General features: G+C 48.8%; 1 protein-coding gene across 6 annotated transcripts in view; it reads right to left on the bottom strand.

Annotated features, from left to right (window-relative positions):
• The window catches only part of LOC144149283 (uncharacterized), an 82,621-nt gene that overhangs the window by 35,981 nt on the left and 29,122 nt on the right, over nt 1-17,518 (bottom strand). For 4 of the 6 annotated variants that reach the window (XM_077680834.1, XM_077680835.1, XM_077680837.1 and 1 more), the window contains 6 exons: nt 14,369-15,572; nt 12,905-13,396; nt 10,445-10,777; nt 7,501-7,890; nt 4,905-4,965; nt 1,298-1,458 (listed from right to left, as the gene is read on the bottom strand). In XM_077680834.1, coding sequence (XP_077536960.1) covers nt 1,298-1,458; nt 4,905-4,965; nt 7,501-7,890; nt 10,445-10,777; nt 12,905-13,396; nt 14,369-15,572 — 2,641 coding nt within the window. The remainder of the gene's footprint in view (nt 1-1,297; nt 1,459-4,904; nt 4,966-7,500; nt 7,891-10,444; nt 10,778-12,904; nt 13,397-14,368; nt 15,573-17,518) is intronic. The other 2 variants (XM_077680836.1, XM_077680840.1) reach the window with 2 other exon arrangements.

Raw genomic sequence — 17,518 nt, 5'->3', positions numbered from 1 at the left:
CACTGAAGCACTGGTCACCAAAGTGCATTTCACCTACAGCCTTGCTGTAGGTTTGAGATGCATAGCAGGACAATCTCTAGTTTTGGGTGGCTGCTGTGCTTTAGTCTCATTGGTAGCACAAAAATAACAGCAGCACATGGTATTTGTGCCTTTCTGTATTCTGTAAAGACACTGAAAGAAAAGGTGAATGAGGATATACAGTTTCTGAAGTGTAACAGTAGAAAATTTAGTTTTCCTTCACAATTTGTACGGTTATTCGTGCAAATTTATGTCAATCTTTCCAGAGGTATTTTTGTGTTACAGTCACATAGTTGGTATGCTTTTCTTCGTGAAGAATAGAGCTACAAAATGATGCTATTTATATTGTTGTAGCTATGCTGTAGCAAATGTTACCGCGATCGAAAACTTCAAATGCATTTTTCTCAGTTTCTTTTTTTGCAAGACCAAGCTCTGCCTTACGGGGGTTTTTGTAATGTTGCTCTTAGGCTAGGATGACAAGACTGGTACCATTGTATTCGTACTGAATTGATCTAGGGGGTGATGCTATTTTTATTGCTCTGTCATTGTTTACCTATTTGCAAAAATTAATAAAAATGAGGCAATTTTATACGAATTGTTGATATCAAATGTTCACCTCTTTCATGCTTTGCAAAAGTCTTCGAAATGAATAAAAATAGCATAGCCCCCCAGAGTAGACCTTTGGCATTAAGTCCGTATAAATCATCATTGAGTTTGCTAAAGCGAAATTGCTCTAAACCCCCGTAAGAAATGCCTCAAAAAATAAATTTCAAAGTATTGTATTTCTTGAACAAATCAAGCTATGTTAAAACTAATTACATATTTGAAATCAGTGTAAAAAACTGCTTAAGACTGCCAATTTTCATCTAGCTGGCACTAATAATAAAAAAAATTGTCTAAAGACCCACCTCCCCCCTTAAGTCGGGCACCAGCGGATAAGTCACTTCATGCCTAGTAAACACTTCGTGAAAACTATGTGTGCCTTCAAAGACAAACGGATAGAAGCACAAAGAGAGAAAGGGCCCTTCCAGCATCACTGAACACTAAGTGCTCCACCGCCCAGATAAGAATTTCTGGAACACCACACGAGAGTTACTCACTGGCAAGACAGTCCCTCGCAACCAGTAACCTCACCTCTGTGGGCATGGGTCAGCAGGAGGACGCCACAACCATTACCGACAGGAAGTCATCTTTTTCCACCCTCCCTCCCTCTCTCCATGCTCGCCTTTCCTGCTCACTACCTTCTCAAAGAAGAAGGCCACAAACTGTAGCAGGGTACCTGTCCGGTGGCTGTTGGCGGTGCACCCGGCTGCAACACCTTGAAGAGCCCCTCCGCACTGCCCAGGTTGTACGATGGGGGCCCATCCGCTCCCGGCGTGCTCTGCCGTGACGATGTCGTGAACAGAGTGGCACCACTGGGCAGCACCGTTGACGTGGCCCCTGAAACCGGCGGGGAAAGGTGAACGGGCAGTCGATCAACCACCCCGAAACTCACGCTGCGTGCAGGTGCAAGGAGTTACTGAACACAGATGCCGTTTCAGATGCGGCAGGAAGTGGTTAGAACACAATGCGCTAAAGACGGGAGGAACAGAAGGAAAGACGCACCACACGACACTGCCCTGCACAGTGAGTCTTTCCCTCCAGTTGCATTCTAATCATGTCAGACCAGCGTGCCCCTCAGATTCCCTCGTTGACCTGAAAGTTGGCTCGCTACCATCACGCGTTCTTCAGTTGGTCAGCAGGGCCAAGTTCCCATGAAGTCCCACAATCTCCTTACAAAGTGTGAGTGCGCCTGTTTTGCCTCAGGCAGACCCTTTGCTTCCCCACCATGTGATCGCATCTCATCCGTTGACTACGTTTCCTCCATGCGCCCCACACGGTTCACCTAATCCCTTGGCATCCAAATCAACTGCCTGCATTGCAAGTGCATTGGTCAACCTCTGTGCCAAATTCTCCACTAGTGTTCTCGATGCGAGCTCCCAGGCCCTCAACTCCTCAGCCCCTTGGCACTGTATATGAGGGAGACGCTTGAACACGGATATATTGAATTACTGCGTATATCGAACAGTCTGAAGACCCCCTTAAAAACCCCGTGCAAAAGTGCAGCGCTGTTGTAAGCGTGTATCGAACTCCAGATCAAGGGCACATTCGATATATCGGACACAGTGCCGCATGTGCATCTGAAAGTGGATCTCTCCGGGCGGGTTGTATGCGATGCTGATGATGAGGTGGCATTGCTTCGATGGCCTTCAGCGTCTGCTGCACTCCTGCTAGCATGGGGGGAAGCCGCATGACGACAAGAACGCGGGGAGTGATTAGTGCTAAAGGCAGCAGAGGAGGAAAGGAAACCGACCAGAAGCACTCTGGCATTTTTTTTTTTTTTTAGTATTTCAGCAGTCACAAGTGTTGGCTCGCATATGGGGACAATTGCGGCGTAGCGTGCGATTTAAAGCCATCGTCGCGGGAAAGAAAAAAAAAAAAAATAGTATTTGTATTTAGTGGCAAAAGCGCATATTATTCGACAAGTACAGGCCGGTGAAAGGATGTCGGCTACAGAGGCATTCGAAATTTCTCGCAGAATTTTTGAGCGCGATATTGCGCATCAAATCTGACATAAGGGGATGGCAGCATGGTCACGACCGGGTTGATCCAGAGCTTGTCATGGGCAAAGCGGCTCTGTTGCGCAGCTCCGGACGAGAGGTGCTCGGATACTGAAAATGACAGTGCTCGGTGCTTCGAGAGTTAATTTTGAGAGCTGTCAGTATTCCAGTGCGGCGCCATTTTGAACAACACATCGGCACTCGAGTTTGTAAGGGCTGACGACAATGTGCAGGCTTTGGTGGACACCACCGATGCTGAAGAAACGGACCCTACTAGCAGCCCCGACAACATTCCCAACCACACGCTGCAGCCGAGCTTGCGTCAGTGTTCAGATTCGCCACTGTTGCAGCACAGTGGACAACACAGTATTTTCTCGTTTTGGCGTTGTTAGTAAGCTTGACGGCAGTGCCCTCAAACAGGCTGCTCCGAGAAATCGCAACCGAGTTTTGGGCCTTATCTGCCACAAGTGCCCCGCGAAACTTGCTGTTGCTGCTCCTTTCATGCATTCCATTATCAAAGTGATAACTGTCTCGTCAGGCAAGTGACAGGCAAAGCAGTTGCTTTCAATCAGCTTCATTAACACAAGTGCCTCATTAACACTTTAATGATTAGGACATTACTTCTGAAGTTAGATAATTAATTACATATAATTAGGTCTCATTAATGAAAAAAATGCAGGCTGCTACTCCACTGCACTGGAAACATTATGCACCAGGTTTTCTTCGAGTAATGCCATGGCTCTTTTTGAACTCTTTCATGACCGCGGGAAAATTGACCGATTTTTAGGGGCCCAAAAAAACATTTTTCCAGCTAGAAAACTTTTCCTGCTACAAAGAGTTTGCTCGATAAAAATAGCACACGTGGTGCTCGTGCCTTGCGGTGAAGCCCAACCTCAATTTCAAATTGTTCAATTTCGGCTGGTTCCCTGGAAGAATCTGGAGGTTTGACATTATCAGAGGCACAAATTTGCCCCCACGTAACATAAAAACATCTTGTCAATGACTGACTTTTCATTTACGGCCAGCACAGTATTTGCGACAAACACGCGATGCGGAAAAAAATGCATGAAGTTGAAAACGGAACTCCGTGGTTGATGCTTGTTGACGTTCACGGTCAGTTATCTCTCAAAACATAAAGTTGCGCTTTATTATCATCTTCTGATTTGCTATTGTAGCCTTTCTTGCAGGAATGAGGTGCGATGTGCTAGAATCATGCCCTGCAAACTTAGGCCGGGTAGCTGTTGCGCAATAAAAAAGATCAGCCCCACGATCCTCCTCCATTGCAGCAACACCACCTAACATTTTTGAAATGAAACAGTACAAAACTTATTGGAGACTCCGTCTGAATAGACAGTTCAACTAAGAAGCAACACTAGACCCCCAGAGATACCCTCGTATACAAACGAAACTGGCAGGCGAACAGCTGGCAGGGTGTAAGGCCGGTTTGAAGTGCTCTCCTCATCGGCACAGATATCTGGCGACTGGCAGTTATCTTTTGACTTGCATCGGAAGTCCTTATCGCAAAAATCGCGTTAGAGTGGGATGAAATCAGGAGCGGCATGCTTTTTTGAGGATTAGTAGCGGACGCTCAAGGCGGCATGGCTTGAAGTTGGGTAACTGCGTAGTAGTGCCAAATATGAATTTTGCGATGCAGAAACAAAACTGAAACTGTTGTAAACTGTTCGCGAATGGTCCTGTGGTAAGTAGAACTACAACACAACTTAGAACGACGTGCGCAAAGACAATAAAAACTGCCTAAAATCACAAAGTAGCTTTGCAAACAGGCACTGCTTGACATTTTTGGCCGATTTCAGGGACTATCACTGTCAGAGTGCAAACCTGACGATTGAAAATCATCTTCTGATTTACCATTCATGCCCTGATAACAAAAACCAAACGCTGATGCAGAGTTATTACGAGTGGCACGCATTCTTCGTTGGTAGCAGTGAGGCGCGATGACCACGCCCCTTTTCCACACCCAGGTGATGCAAATGCGTGTCAAAAATCACATTTTTGTTGCAAAAATGAAAACAAAACCGATTTTTAAGGGGCATTTTCTGAGCTAAGTCCAAATAACTTTACTTGTTCCAGCAACGCCTGGAATGCTATGAAAAGGGTATCGTTCAAACTGAACGATTTTAAGTAGGCGCAGTCACAAAAGAGTTAAAACCTTGGTGCATGATAGCTGGGACACCCTGCATAACTGGTGCCCCCAAAATTGCATGAGGACCAGGGCCTTCTCGAAAGGGAAAGATCGTGTTGCTTGAAACTTGATTGAAGTACTACCTTGGAGGCACTGCAGTATCTCCAGTCTCTCCTTCCTTACTTGCGCTTCCCTTGCAAGAAGCTGCAAGGAGAACGAAGAAGGGAGAAGTAAAACAGACAAGCAAGATCAAGCTTCAAGAAATGCGGGCACGCACTGGGAGCTTACTCACAGGAACTCCCAAATGCAACGCTGTAATGAACAACATACTGCTAACACGGCACTTATGCAGCCAGGAACAAAAAGAATGGGGAGAAAAAAGAATTAAGTATAGCAAAACCTCGCTACTAGAGACACTGTTACAAGAGACACTTGACTATAGAGAAATTTGAGCGAAACCAGTTTGCTTAGTTTTCCTATGTTCGCCATGTTAGCAACATCACATACAAGAGACCATGGTTACAAGAGACACGTTTACTGTGTCCCTTGAGTGTCTCTTGTAACGAGGTTTTACTGTACAAGGTTACACTCGAAACTAACTGCCAGATTTCTGGGAGCCATTAGAGGGAAAGGGCACTGTTTGTAGCTAGACAGTTTCCCCGTTTCACTCCCCCTTCTTGCACAAAGACACGGCAGGCAAATTTACACAACTTTGAAGCCAAGTTAGAAGCTGCACTCAATTTCAACATGCTTCAGAATCTGTGGCAGCGCCAACAGTCATCTAATTAAATCCTTGACGGGTTTAACATTCAGAACTGCTATGCCTCTGCAGGGTGTAGCAGCGGTGTGCAGCATTATCAAACTTCAGTATCATTATCCGATGGCTGGCAGTCCAGTAGTAATTAATTCTCATTCTGCAATTCAGCCATGCACGTTCCCGTTTCGTACTCACCCCACTGACATACAATACGGGAGAGGGGGTCAAGCGACATTACAGTTGACATACAATCATGTATACAGTCAAACCCTGCAATAACAAAATCCCACGAGTACGAAGTTCCCGAGGCAATGAAATATTTTCGGATCACCGGCGAATGTCCATAAAAGGCCATGTACTTTGTACCTCACGGCAATGAAATGTTTTTGGAAAGTGATCCTGTCTGGTCAGCATTTATATACCGATTTTATCTACCAATTTGTGGCTAGCAATGTCCAAAAGGCGCTCAAATGCATTTTTTTTACTCAAGGTGTGTAAACCTTGGTGCGCCTGCATGGCCACCACTATATTTGTTTACAAAAAAAGTATAGTGCACTATATAAAAAATACTGCACAGTGACACCTCGTATCGACACCACCAAAGGGCGACACATGATGACCCACAGCACGGCTTTGGCTTGGGCTACGGTAGCCGGATACCGTTCTGAACAGTGCGTGTGCGATCGTTGTGTGTGCTGTGATCTATACAGTTTTATATGACTATATACTAGAGGGAAATCTGTCGCTGCAGTCACAGGCCGCCGTGAGCGGCGCCATTGTCGCTAGCGATGTTCCTCGTCTACTTGGCTTGGCTAGCCATATGGCTTCTTTTTTGTCTCGATGCAAAAATCGACAAAAAAAGGCAAAATTTTTTTTTCTTGTTCATCGTGCATGAAGCTTCTACATAATCACTGACAAATTACTCTTTATGGAGGTTTAATTTTACACTAACAAAACAAATTTGATGAACCTTCTACAGTAATATTGTTGCTTTTTTGCAGCCAGAGCCAATATTTCAGCCTGTTCTTGAGCCATGCGAAGGACAAGTCGAACGTGCCAGCCCGGTACATTACGGAACGCTTGCCGAAGCGCGGCTAGGCTATCTACTGGCGCCACATTTCCCTCTAGTATATATTAGTACGAAACTCTATGCTGTGATCGGCATGTTTGCTCTTAATACGATGTCTCCGCCAGCCCAAAAGCGGGAGTTTTTATCGCTACAAGATAAGGCAGCCATCATTGCCCAAGTCAGTGGCCCAAGTGGAAGAAGGAAGGATAGCACCGACGAGTTTGGAACTGCCTGCAGCTTGCTCTGCCATTTCAAAAAGCGAGAATGCCACTCTTTAATGGCGCACGTATGCAAAACAAAGCAGTGACGGCTGTGGCCTTTCGGAATGTCAATGAAGCGGGTGCTCACTTAGGTTTGGGAAGAGCATTGGAACAATGAGATGCCATTTTCTGGCAAAGTTTGTCAACTGAAGAAGCTGCACTTCGCTTGCACGCTCAAACATACTTGGTGCCGAGGGCCTAAGGAGAAACACATACAAAAAAGGTGAACCCTACGTATGTTTTGGATGCATCTGACATGATCCCGTCGTTCTTAGGCACACAGGACGACTAGCAATGAACCACTTCTTGTAGTGCGAGAGCTGAGTGGTGAAGGTGCTGCAAGGTAAGGCTTGCAAAGTATTCGGAAATAAATTTTTGGTTAGAGGGCAATTTTTAGGTTGTTTATGTTTCCTTTTTGCAACAACACGATTCCCGCAAAAGTGAATTTTTCGGCTTTCCCCCAGAGTTTTATTATTGCGGGGTTCGACTGTATGCAGCAGTGCAAACAACCGATTAACTATTCACTTTCAATCCGCTCGAGAATTGCCGCGAAACGTTACGTCTTCCAAAAACGAAAACACCAGTCATCTCTGTTCCCTTAAGACCCTATAAATGAAAACGACGCATTTCCAGAGACTCTCTCCACCCCTCACCTCGTCCTTCCTCCGGCGCAGTTCCTCCAGGGTGGCCAGGGCGGAGGCGATGTTCCGCTCCAGCTCCACCAGCTGGTGCCGGATGGCATCTTCCTGCTGACAGCGCACGCTCAGCTCGTCCACCAGGCCCTTCAGCTGGATCGGGGGCGTTGTGGAGGGAGCCGACCCCTCCAGAGGATTGGCAGAGGGAGGGGGAGGGCACCCCGTGCTCACCCCACCACGGGCCGCCGTCGCCGCTTCCGCAGACGGCCGGTCATCTGGGCGGGACTGCGGAGGCGAGGGTGGCTCCGTCTTGGTGACCACCAGCGGTGGCGGTGTCGCCCGCATGGGCGTCGAGAGCAACTGGGCTGCCGCTAACACCGCCGCCGCCGGCTGCTGCTCCAGAGGAGGCTGCGAACAAGCAAAATAGAAGGCGAGCAAAGGGTCACAGTGCACGACTGTAGGCACAATTCTGCGTTCGGCATGGACATCCCCACAACTCGGGAGCTGCTGTCAGAAGCTGGAGGAGGCCCCGCCTACCTAATATACAGCCCATAAAGTTTTATAATGGCTCCTTCTTATAGCCTCCACCTCACTTCCCAATTCACACTCCCGTGAGCCGTTCCAACTTCCCACTTTTTTTCCCTCCCCACCAGTGCTTTTTGTGCTTGACCTAACTGAAGACACTGCAGAGCAGACAGAAGAGGAACTTCCCAGTTCACCCCACCTCACCACTTTCTTGTGCCTTCGCCTCTGCATTATTTGTTTGTTTGTTTCCTTTTTTTACTCTTGGAAACTGGCTTCCTCTTCTCAGATTCGCACAACTGGCCAAGGTAGAATCAAAGGCAGTTTGCCTTTTGGAGGAATTCACAAGAAGATTAGAAATGACAACTTCCACTTCTTTTGGCTAAACATTTAGTGTACGACTCAAGCGTTCTCCATTTTAGGCAGGCACACACAACGTTGTCTCTTGATGCAGCCTTGCAGTGAACCCTGCACTGCACACTATCCTCCAAGCGAGAAGAAAAACTAAAGCCGTTCCACTCAATGTGAAAGCTGTCGGAAGTGCACAGCAGTGATTCGCCATAATGGGCTGTACTGCTGTTATCCACTCACTGCTATCGCCCGTCACACTCCTCTCTTGATGAATACGCAATTCAAATTTCCCACCTTCGCAGTGCTTGCGAGCCCCCTGCCTGAAACCGCACCAGTGGGAGTTCTGTTCTTTTTGTGCTTGCTTTAATTTCATATGCTGGAGCTGTTTTGCATCATTTCAAACGTGCCATTTTTTTCTTGCGTGGCTGGAGTCTTTCTGCGGCATTTCGAACGCACCATTTTTTCTTGCACGGCCGCTTTTTTCGCTTACTACCATAAAAACCAACCCAACGAGCGTTCCGAACTAAATGAACGCGGGGGCTGCCGGTTCTACACACAGATTTTGCCTGAAATGTACCTGCCGTTTTCTTTGCACTAAACAATGGGGAGATGTATGAGAAGCGCCAGCGTTTAACAAGGTTTGAACGGTTATGACTATGTAAACTGCTTGGCTTTTGAAGCCTCAGCGTGCCTCCCTGACGACGGCACACCAGGTTCTACTTGGGTCCGTTATCTCGCTGCACCACCTGATTCCGGCAGTCGCTTGACATCGACCGTTAGCGAGCTACGACGACAAGGCGAGCCGTAAAGTGGATGTGGATTGTGGGGTTTAACGCGCCGACGCAACGCAGGTGATGAGGCTCGCCGTAGTGGAGGGCTCCGGATTAATTTTGACCACCTGGGGATCTTTATCGTGCGCCGAAATCTCGTACACACGGGCGTTTTTGCTTTTCGCCTCCATCAGAAAAGCGGCCGCCGCGGCCGGGAATCGAACCCGCGACCTTGTGCTCAGCAGCGCAACGCCTTAGCCACTGAGCCACCGCGGCGGGTCGAGCCCGTAAAGTGCTCTGCACTTAAAATGAGGTGCCCCCTACAACACTTGCCTTCTGACAAATTAAACACAAGGGCTCAGGGGCAGGGCGTCGCACTGCGGATGACAGGGTGACAATTACGGCAGCCAAGCTCTGACTCCCGTCCATTTACAGGGGCCCCAAACGGTGCCGGTAGTTACCGTATAATGCGGAATATAGGTCGAGATTTTTTACAGAAAAATTTGCCGAAAAGTCACCCCTCGACCTATATTGCAGTCACTGGCAGTTGTCATCTGGCGACCGAGCAGCCCATCGAGCCCATCCAAACCCCAAAGGCACCATCGCCACCACCATCAATCAGACGCGACGCCATCTTTGTTTTGTTGCTTCTCTCGCTGTCGGCGAATGTGTGCGTGCTATTTTCTTCTTGCTCAAAATGAGTTTAGGTGCTTGGTGCCAGTTTACAGCATCATTGAAAAGAAAAGTTGGGGGTTTTCCAAGGCCAATGGCGTGTCCGCCTTGCGCCAGTTCAGTATCGCCAAAAGAAGTGTTGCTAGCGGCGTTAGCTCAAGGGGCAGCTCTCGGTATGCAACGCTCGGAAGGCCTCGTTTCATGGGCGCTGCTCTGTGCACCTGTGCTGCTGTACAAAGGGGCAAATTTTGTCCGCTAGCGTCGTGCGATGTCTCTGCGAATAGATACCCCAAGATGTTTGCTGACCGCCTCTACAGACTGGCTGTCGCTCCGGTCTGCACACGAGTGTCCCATGCTTTGCGCTCGCTTCACAATGACATGGTCTTGCGAGTGTTTAAGAAGTGGTGCATAAGCAATTCCCTGGACTGCACCGAGGACGACCTGCTGTCTGGGCGACAGCGAGCCAGAAGCAGTCGTCCGACGATACTTCAGACAGTTTTAAATGAGTAATCTGAGACGAAACAAGTTATAGTCTCAATAAAACAATGGTAGGTACACATTTTTTTTTTTTTTTTGCATTTTTCGGCTACAAGGTAAGGGGGTCGACCTATATTCCGCCTCGACCTATATTCCGCATTATACGGTACCTTTGGCAGGACAACCGAGGGAGGCGGAGTCATCAGCGAAGGAAGGTGCAAGCTGTGACAGCCAAGTGGGGCAGAAGACGAAGCCGCAGCCGTGCTTGCAAACGCAGCACTGCCAGTGGGCGTCGCACTCTTCGCTCTCGACGCCAGCCTCTCGGCATCACCCGCTGCAGATCTCGTCACCTCCTTTCCGGTGGCCCTTTTGGCGGGACGCAATTCGTCGTCGGAAGAGTCAGCCCCCGCGCACTCCGAGTGGCGGCGCCTGTTTTCTCCCGACGCCAGCCTCTGTGCTAGCTGCGTTTCCCCGCCGTGCACCAACTGCGCCAATGCCATCTCCTGCGTGTCATTGCAATGCTGGGCCAGAGAGGATCATCACACATTGCGGAGGATCATCACACGTGCCACCCTGTCGCGGAGGTATGCATACAGTAGCCGACCGATTTTTCCGTCCTGGACGGGAACGAAAAATGGGCCAAATAAAAGAGCCATCCGAAAAATCTGCGAGTCATTACACCTATGGGACAATTGGTGGCTCCTTGGGAAAGACCAAAATATCCAGCAAGTCCGAATTTTCGGAGTCCGAAAAAACGGTCGGCTACTGTACATGCAGTTGAATCTCATAACTACTGTACTTTGATGCGCGAAGACGGCCAAGTAATTCAGAAGTGAACGAGAACACGCAAGTTACTTTGAACATATTGCCGCAAACCATGCCATTGATTTGTTTACCTATGTCTTGCCGCCAGCGCCTAACCATGGCTGGCTATCTTATCTTGTTTATTAGGCGAAGCAGGCGTATCCCTGCTCCTTTGTATGCTGCGTGGGCAATCTCGTGTTGATAAAGAAAAGGTGTTGCATTGCAGTCGCTTTTTCAGACCGTTCTTGCTTAATACCAAATGTTCTCAAACTAAATTAATATTTCTAGTAATAGGAGCACTTTGGATTAATTCCGTGCAGAGAAAACGCTGCAACATTTAATCCGCCAACACTCGTCTGTGCACGTCACATTGTTAGCTGCTTCTTGCCTGCTTGTGTATTCGTTGAGCTTTTGCGGAACACAAGTTTGCTCCAATAAACCTTCATTTCTACAAGAACCTTGCTTCCGTCTCCCTTGCGTGACAATACCGGGACCCTGCAATGCAGAAACTGCAGCATACAAAAGGCACCGGTTGCTGCTATCTCTCTCATTGCAATTGTAGAGACCTGTGGAAATGATCACTGATGTGGAAATGATTCAGGCTACTCGACCTCAACAGGCTGCATCTAACCACTGGTCATCCCACGAGGGCTAAGGTTTTTTTGCCAATGTATTAAAAAAAAGAAAGCTTCTAGAGTTCACCAAGAAACTGTCGAGAAATTAATTTCCCATTCAGACCTCTTCCTTCATGTATAAACTATATCATTAAAAAGCACATCTATATTAGGCTCCATTTTTGTGTGGCTTGTGTATTTTTGATTGTGAAAGCCTCCATAAGAAAAGCTTTACTGGAACCTATAAAAAAAGAAAAGGGCACTTTCTTCTGGTACAGAAAGAGCTAACTCAAAGTCAATTTTAATTCCAGCAAATTTTCAAACTCCCACCTGCCTGACCACTCCAGAGTACACAGATAGATTTTGTGTGGTCGACCCTCCCGGGGCTTGGGCACTAAATGATTGATTGATTGATTGAACATGTGGGCTGACTGACATGATTAGGTCGGTTAGCTGTGGTATAAGAAGTCCAATACATCTCTGCAAATGTTTGCTACTTTGTGAGCATGCATTACTGTAACAGGCTTCAGACTATGTGCACAATTTCCCTTAGTGGTCGACCCTCCCAATCATCGCACAGTAAAACGTTGATCCCAGGAAAGCTCGCACGAGAGCTCTCTCTCTCTCTCTCTCTGAGTGTTGTTCACTTTCAAGAGAGAAAGAGAAAGAGAGAGAGAGACCATTCCACTTGATGTGAAAGTGGAAGAGCAGTGATTCGCCATAATGGGCTGTAGCGCCGTTATCTGCTCACTGCTACCACCCAATGCAATTCAAAGTTCCCGCCTTCGCAGTGCTCGCGCGCCCCCTTCCTGAAACTGCGCGAGCGGGAGTTCTGTTCTTTTTGGTGTTTCCTCCCGCATGTGCCGGTGTTGCACTGCCACTTTTTTCCACTGAATATCGTGCAAACCATCCCAACGAGTGTTCCTAACTAAATGAATGTGCGCGCTGCCGGTTAATGGGTACTTCGCCGCAAATGTACCTACAGTTTTTCTCTTTGTGCTAAACAATGGGGAGATGTATGAAAAGCACCAGCGGTTCACGAGTTTCGCATGCTTATGACTGTATAAACCGCTTGGCTTTCGAAGCCTCTGGGTTACGCCGCGACGACAGCGGCTACGACGGAACGCCGTGCACGTGGCTCTACTTGGGTCCAGCGAGCGAGCTATAACGACAAGGCGAGCCCCTAAAGTTCTCTGCACTTAAAATCCGTACCTCTTTTGCCAATCTCGACGCTGCTGTCGTGGTGCTCGGCTTTGTGTCCTCCTCGTCCGTAGACTCTTCCTCCGCCTCCTCTTCCGAGTCCACCAGATCAACCGACACCACAACCTTGGGCGGCGTCGGCAGCACTACGATCTCATCCTCGTCGTTTGAAGCCGAGGTCGTAGCCTCTGCATCTTGTGCCACTGTGGCCGATGGCGCCTTCGAACTCAGCACCCCTCCACCGGAAGAGGTCTTCTTGAGAGCGGAACTGGTCGCCGGAGGGAGGGGCGCCTCCTCCGACAGCGGCGGCTGTTCCGCTGACGGGACGTCGGCGCTGAGTGCCTGCATGAGGCTGCGGAGCATCTCCTCGGGCAGTTCGCACGCTTCGACCTGCCTGAGGAGCACATTGAAGTCGATGTTGGGCAGCCCGCTCAGGGGGTCCTCTTCGCGCTCCAGGCGGGCCTGGGTCGAGCAGAGACGCAGGGTCTGCCGCCACGACACCGACTGCACGCAAGAAGGAGGGGAGAAGGAGAAGACGCAGGGTCAAGCTGCCGACTTCAGCTGTGATTGGATAGGGCAGCCATTTTGGGCTTCACTCTTTTTCACCTAGAGAAGGCATTAAGGGGGAACATGGCTCTTAAAATAAGCTAACTCTGTGAAGCTTGCCAGTCTTGCTTCTTTTTTTCCCACTGATTGCAAATATGTCATTGTTTCCTGAGTGCGTCACATAGTTACCAATACAATTAGTGATCATTAGCAATTTCTGGTCAAACAATAGACAAGACAGTGTTGGCCGTAAAACTGTAATCTTTATATATTTTCCAATATTATGAATCCTGGTGAGTGCAATAAGGGAATTGGTTATTAGGTGCACCTCTTGGAACTAATTTTACAGCTCATTAAACCTTGGTGCTTGAAATGGGCATTCAAAATGGTTCCTTGCCACTAGTGCCACCAAGGTTTAATGAGCGGTAAAATTAGTTCCAGGCAGGCTTATACACTGCATGCTTCACCCCTCCCCAGGTTTCACAATAGTGGGTATGGCCAGGGACTTTTTTTTTCTTTCCAATTGGTTGCACATGGCATTGCTACCCACCGCTACTAACCCTGCACCCCTTGGGCCTTTGGAGTGGCCCAGTGGTTGGGTTGCCGGTTTCTCGCTTAAAGATTTTGGGTTTGATTCCCAAGGCCTCCGCAACCTTTTTTTTTTCTTGAGGCCCACACCCCCAACACCTGCTCATGGCCACTTCTTGGCCAGCATTTCTTGGCTTCTTCTTCACTTCTTGGTTTAGCATTTTCCCCCTCTCCACTTTGTCGATGATGATAGCGTCCTGGTAATGATCCGCATGGACCGAGCTCAAGCTTAAACGGCTCAGCCGTTTAAAAAAACGAAAAAGAACTGCAGCCTGGCATACCTTGTCACGTTTCAGCAAGGACGAGAACTCAGAACAGGTCCAGATAAGGCAGGAAGGGTACCTTCTGGTGTTTCTGCATCTCCATCATCCACTTGTTGAGCTGCGTCTGCACTTGGCGCGACGAGGGGAAGTTGACCAGCTTGTCCAGAACGTCCCTGCGATAGATGTCCTTGGTCGACAACGATCCGACCCTTGGGCTCCTGGACAGCGCGGCATCCCTCTCCGGAGTGGACGAGGCCCCGACTGGTCCGCCCGATTTCGCCTTCTTCGCGAGCTTCTGTGCCGCCCTGGCTCCGCCTTCCGCCTTCGACGACTTGTGCTTGCCGTCCAAGTCGTGCTCTTCGTCCTCGGACGAGAGGAAGATGAGGTGGCTTCCTTTAGATGTGGCGCTTGTGGCTGCGTCTTCTGCCGCGTCTTCTGCACTTTCGACCACCTCCTTCTTGATTGTCACTTCAGCGCTGGCCCTGTCAGGGCTGCCGGTCACCACCTTCCTCGCCGTGACCCCTTGTTTCTGTTTGGCAAGCCCTGGAGACACACTGACAGTCTTCAAGACCCTCGTACGCTGGTCCCGGTCTCTCGATGCTCCGGACTTTTCGGACGAAGTGGTCAAAACCTTAGGCCTTTCCACCGCCCTCACAGTTTTAGCAGTGCTTGAACTGGCCCCTGCAGCAGGACGGGGAGGCAGAGGACGTTTGCCGGCACTTAGAGCCTTCCCTTCTTTCGCAGGGTCTTTTGATTTCGCGGAGTCTTTCAATTTCGATTTCGCAGAGTCTTTTCCAGAGGCTTCAGAGTTTCTTTCGATGCGAGCCCGAGTCAACGAACTGCCTTCTTCGCCGGTCCCGGATTTGCGGTGACCGGCAGCGTCCCCATTGGCTGACCCTGTCGCAGAGGACTCCCTCGAAGTCTTGCCCGAACTTCTGTCACTTGGTTGAGACTTTGTGCTTGAAGCAGGGCTCGCCGGTCTGGAAGACCGCCCGCGGTGACCGTCAGCGCTCGATGAAGAGTTTGCTCGAGATGGCTGGCGCGTTGCTTCGTCGCGGCCGTCGACCGTGCCTGCTTCGTCGCGAGATAATGACTTGCTGCGCGACCTGTCATCTTTGTTCCTTTCGTCATAGTCGTGACCGGCACTAGTGAACTGCCACCGCTCGTCATCATACGAGTCTTGGTGCCAGGATCCGTCTTGGCCACCTCCGCGCCCGTACGAATTGAAGCCGTAGTTGAATCCAGGCCAGGGGAGAAGGCCTCCTCCCATGGGGCCAGCAAACCTGAAAGGTCAAGCAGACAGCATTGTTTGAAGGAGCACCAATGCCGCATTTGTGTTCTCAGCACTTTTGCTACGTGCCAGTCCATAAAAGGTTACTCGTGAAATAAGGCTGGCCAACATGCTTGCTCCCAACAATTAAGTTTTTCGGAAACACGTTTAGAAGTGAAGGACAGGCGTTGAGAACAGATTTAGGGGAAATCCCCAAGGTGGAGTAAGTTTCTGCAAAGGAAAGTTTGACATCCACCTGAATGCAACCGTACGGCTACAAAGGAAAGCTATACAGCTTTCTCAGAAACTTCGCAGTTGAAGAAAAATTCGTCCTGGTCCAGGATTTGAACCCGGGACCACCGCTTAACCCTTTGAGGGTTTTTGCCGTACGTGTACTGTGGCGGTTTTCCGTCGTGCAAGGTCTTTGCCGTACGGGTACGATTTCGAGCATCCGTTTGAAATTTCGCGCCATATTAACGATGCATGCTTCCTGGGAGGTGCTGCCACCCCCTGGGACTTACAAGAAGTGTTTGAAATTTGATTGTGCTGCCATCTTGCGGTAAAAAACAGAACTCTCTAGCTTCGGCGCGTTACGGCGTCTGTACGTGTCAACGCGTTTCGTGGTATCAGTTTCGCCACATGATCGCAATGGAGGCGCGCAAAACTTGATCGGCGCTCGCTATCAGGGGCGGCGGAAGTTGATTTCGATCTATATTGCCGCTGCTATTAGCTTGTTTATCACCGGCGTGCACGAGTTATTCTCGCTCTCCTCATTTACTGAGTTGCCTTCGAGTTCTTCAGATGCACGGCAAAGCGGCGATATGGCCCAACGAACTGCCCGTTCCGATGACACCGACAGCGATGACTCTTCCGACTCTGAGTTTGCTCCTTTCACCGAGTCTGAATCGGAAGACAGTCTTTCTTCGGAAGAAGATAGCTCACCTTCGGACACGCGCTTTATGTGTGCATACTGCAATAAGGCACTGTGCGTAGACCCGTGTTTCAAGGAATACCACACTCTGAAATACTATTGAACATTTTTCAGTTCTAAGTGATGCTGACACCAAAATACTGTTCCTGATAATTTTTAACCATTCAATCTAGGCTTCAGACATTGTGTTCATTCCAAATCCGCAATAAACTAATTTGACCACCAGGGAAAGTTTTTTAAAAAAAAAATTCGACCCTCAGCAGTTTGTAGCGCGAGAACGAATTGATCAAACACTCGAAGTGAAGGACAGGTTGTTGTTGATCAATTTGCTCTCGCACTACAAACTGCTAGCCTCCTGGTTAGTTCAGTTGGTAGAGCGACAGCTCCGGTTAACTCTCGTTACCATGCCTATTCAAATCGATCACCGGTGATCGATGATTTATATTGCCTATATCGACATGTTGTAGTCGTTTCTCGTACACCTAATGCGGCCAGTGGTTAGTCTAGGCACTGCCCTTTTAGAATCAGTTTAAATTTTCCCGCTCCGGTGACATTGAGATTTTTGGCGGCGTTTTTTGCGAGCTCAGGTGCGTGTATTTTTTAGGAAGGGGGCGTGGCTGCTGCACTTGAGAAAAAAAGGATGCAGGTCGTGGTTAGGCTGCATTACCATAATATTTTTTTTGTCAAAAAGCTCCTGGCAAGTCAAATATTAAATAATTGGGTCAGCTTTGTAATCCGACAGCGTTGAGAGGTGATAATTACTTGAAAATGGCCCCAGCTATTCACTAATGATCTTTGGTTCGGACAAAGGGCAGCTTTATTCTCCCAAAGCTTATTTCTGATGGTCCCCCGCATGTCTAGCAAGTGTGCCTGACATTTTCACCCAGCTTCCAGCAGTTTCGGTTTCGTTTTTGCATTGCGAAATTCATATTTGGCACTACTACGCAGTTACCCAACTACAAGCTCATTTGCCTGGCGCCTCCGTTGCCCGCTACTGCTCCTCAAAACAAGCATGCCGCTCGCGCTTC

The sequence above is a fragment of the Haemaphysalis longicornis genome, unplaced genomic scaffold (genome assembly GCF_048455015.1).
Source record: "Haemaphysalis longicornis isolate Haplotype H1 unplaced genomic scaffold, Haemaphysalis longicornis Haplotype H1 scaffold_8, whole genome shotgun sequence".
NCBI lineage: Eukaryota > Metazoa > Arthropoda > Arachnida > Ixodida > Ixodidae > Haemaphysalis > Haemaphysalis longicornis.
This window is presented reverse-complemented; position numbering and strand designations above follow the sequence as displayed.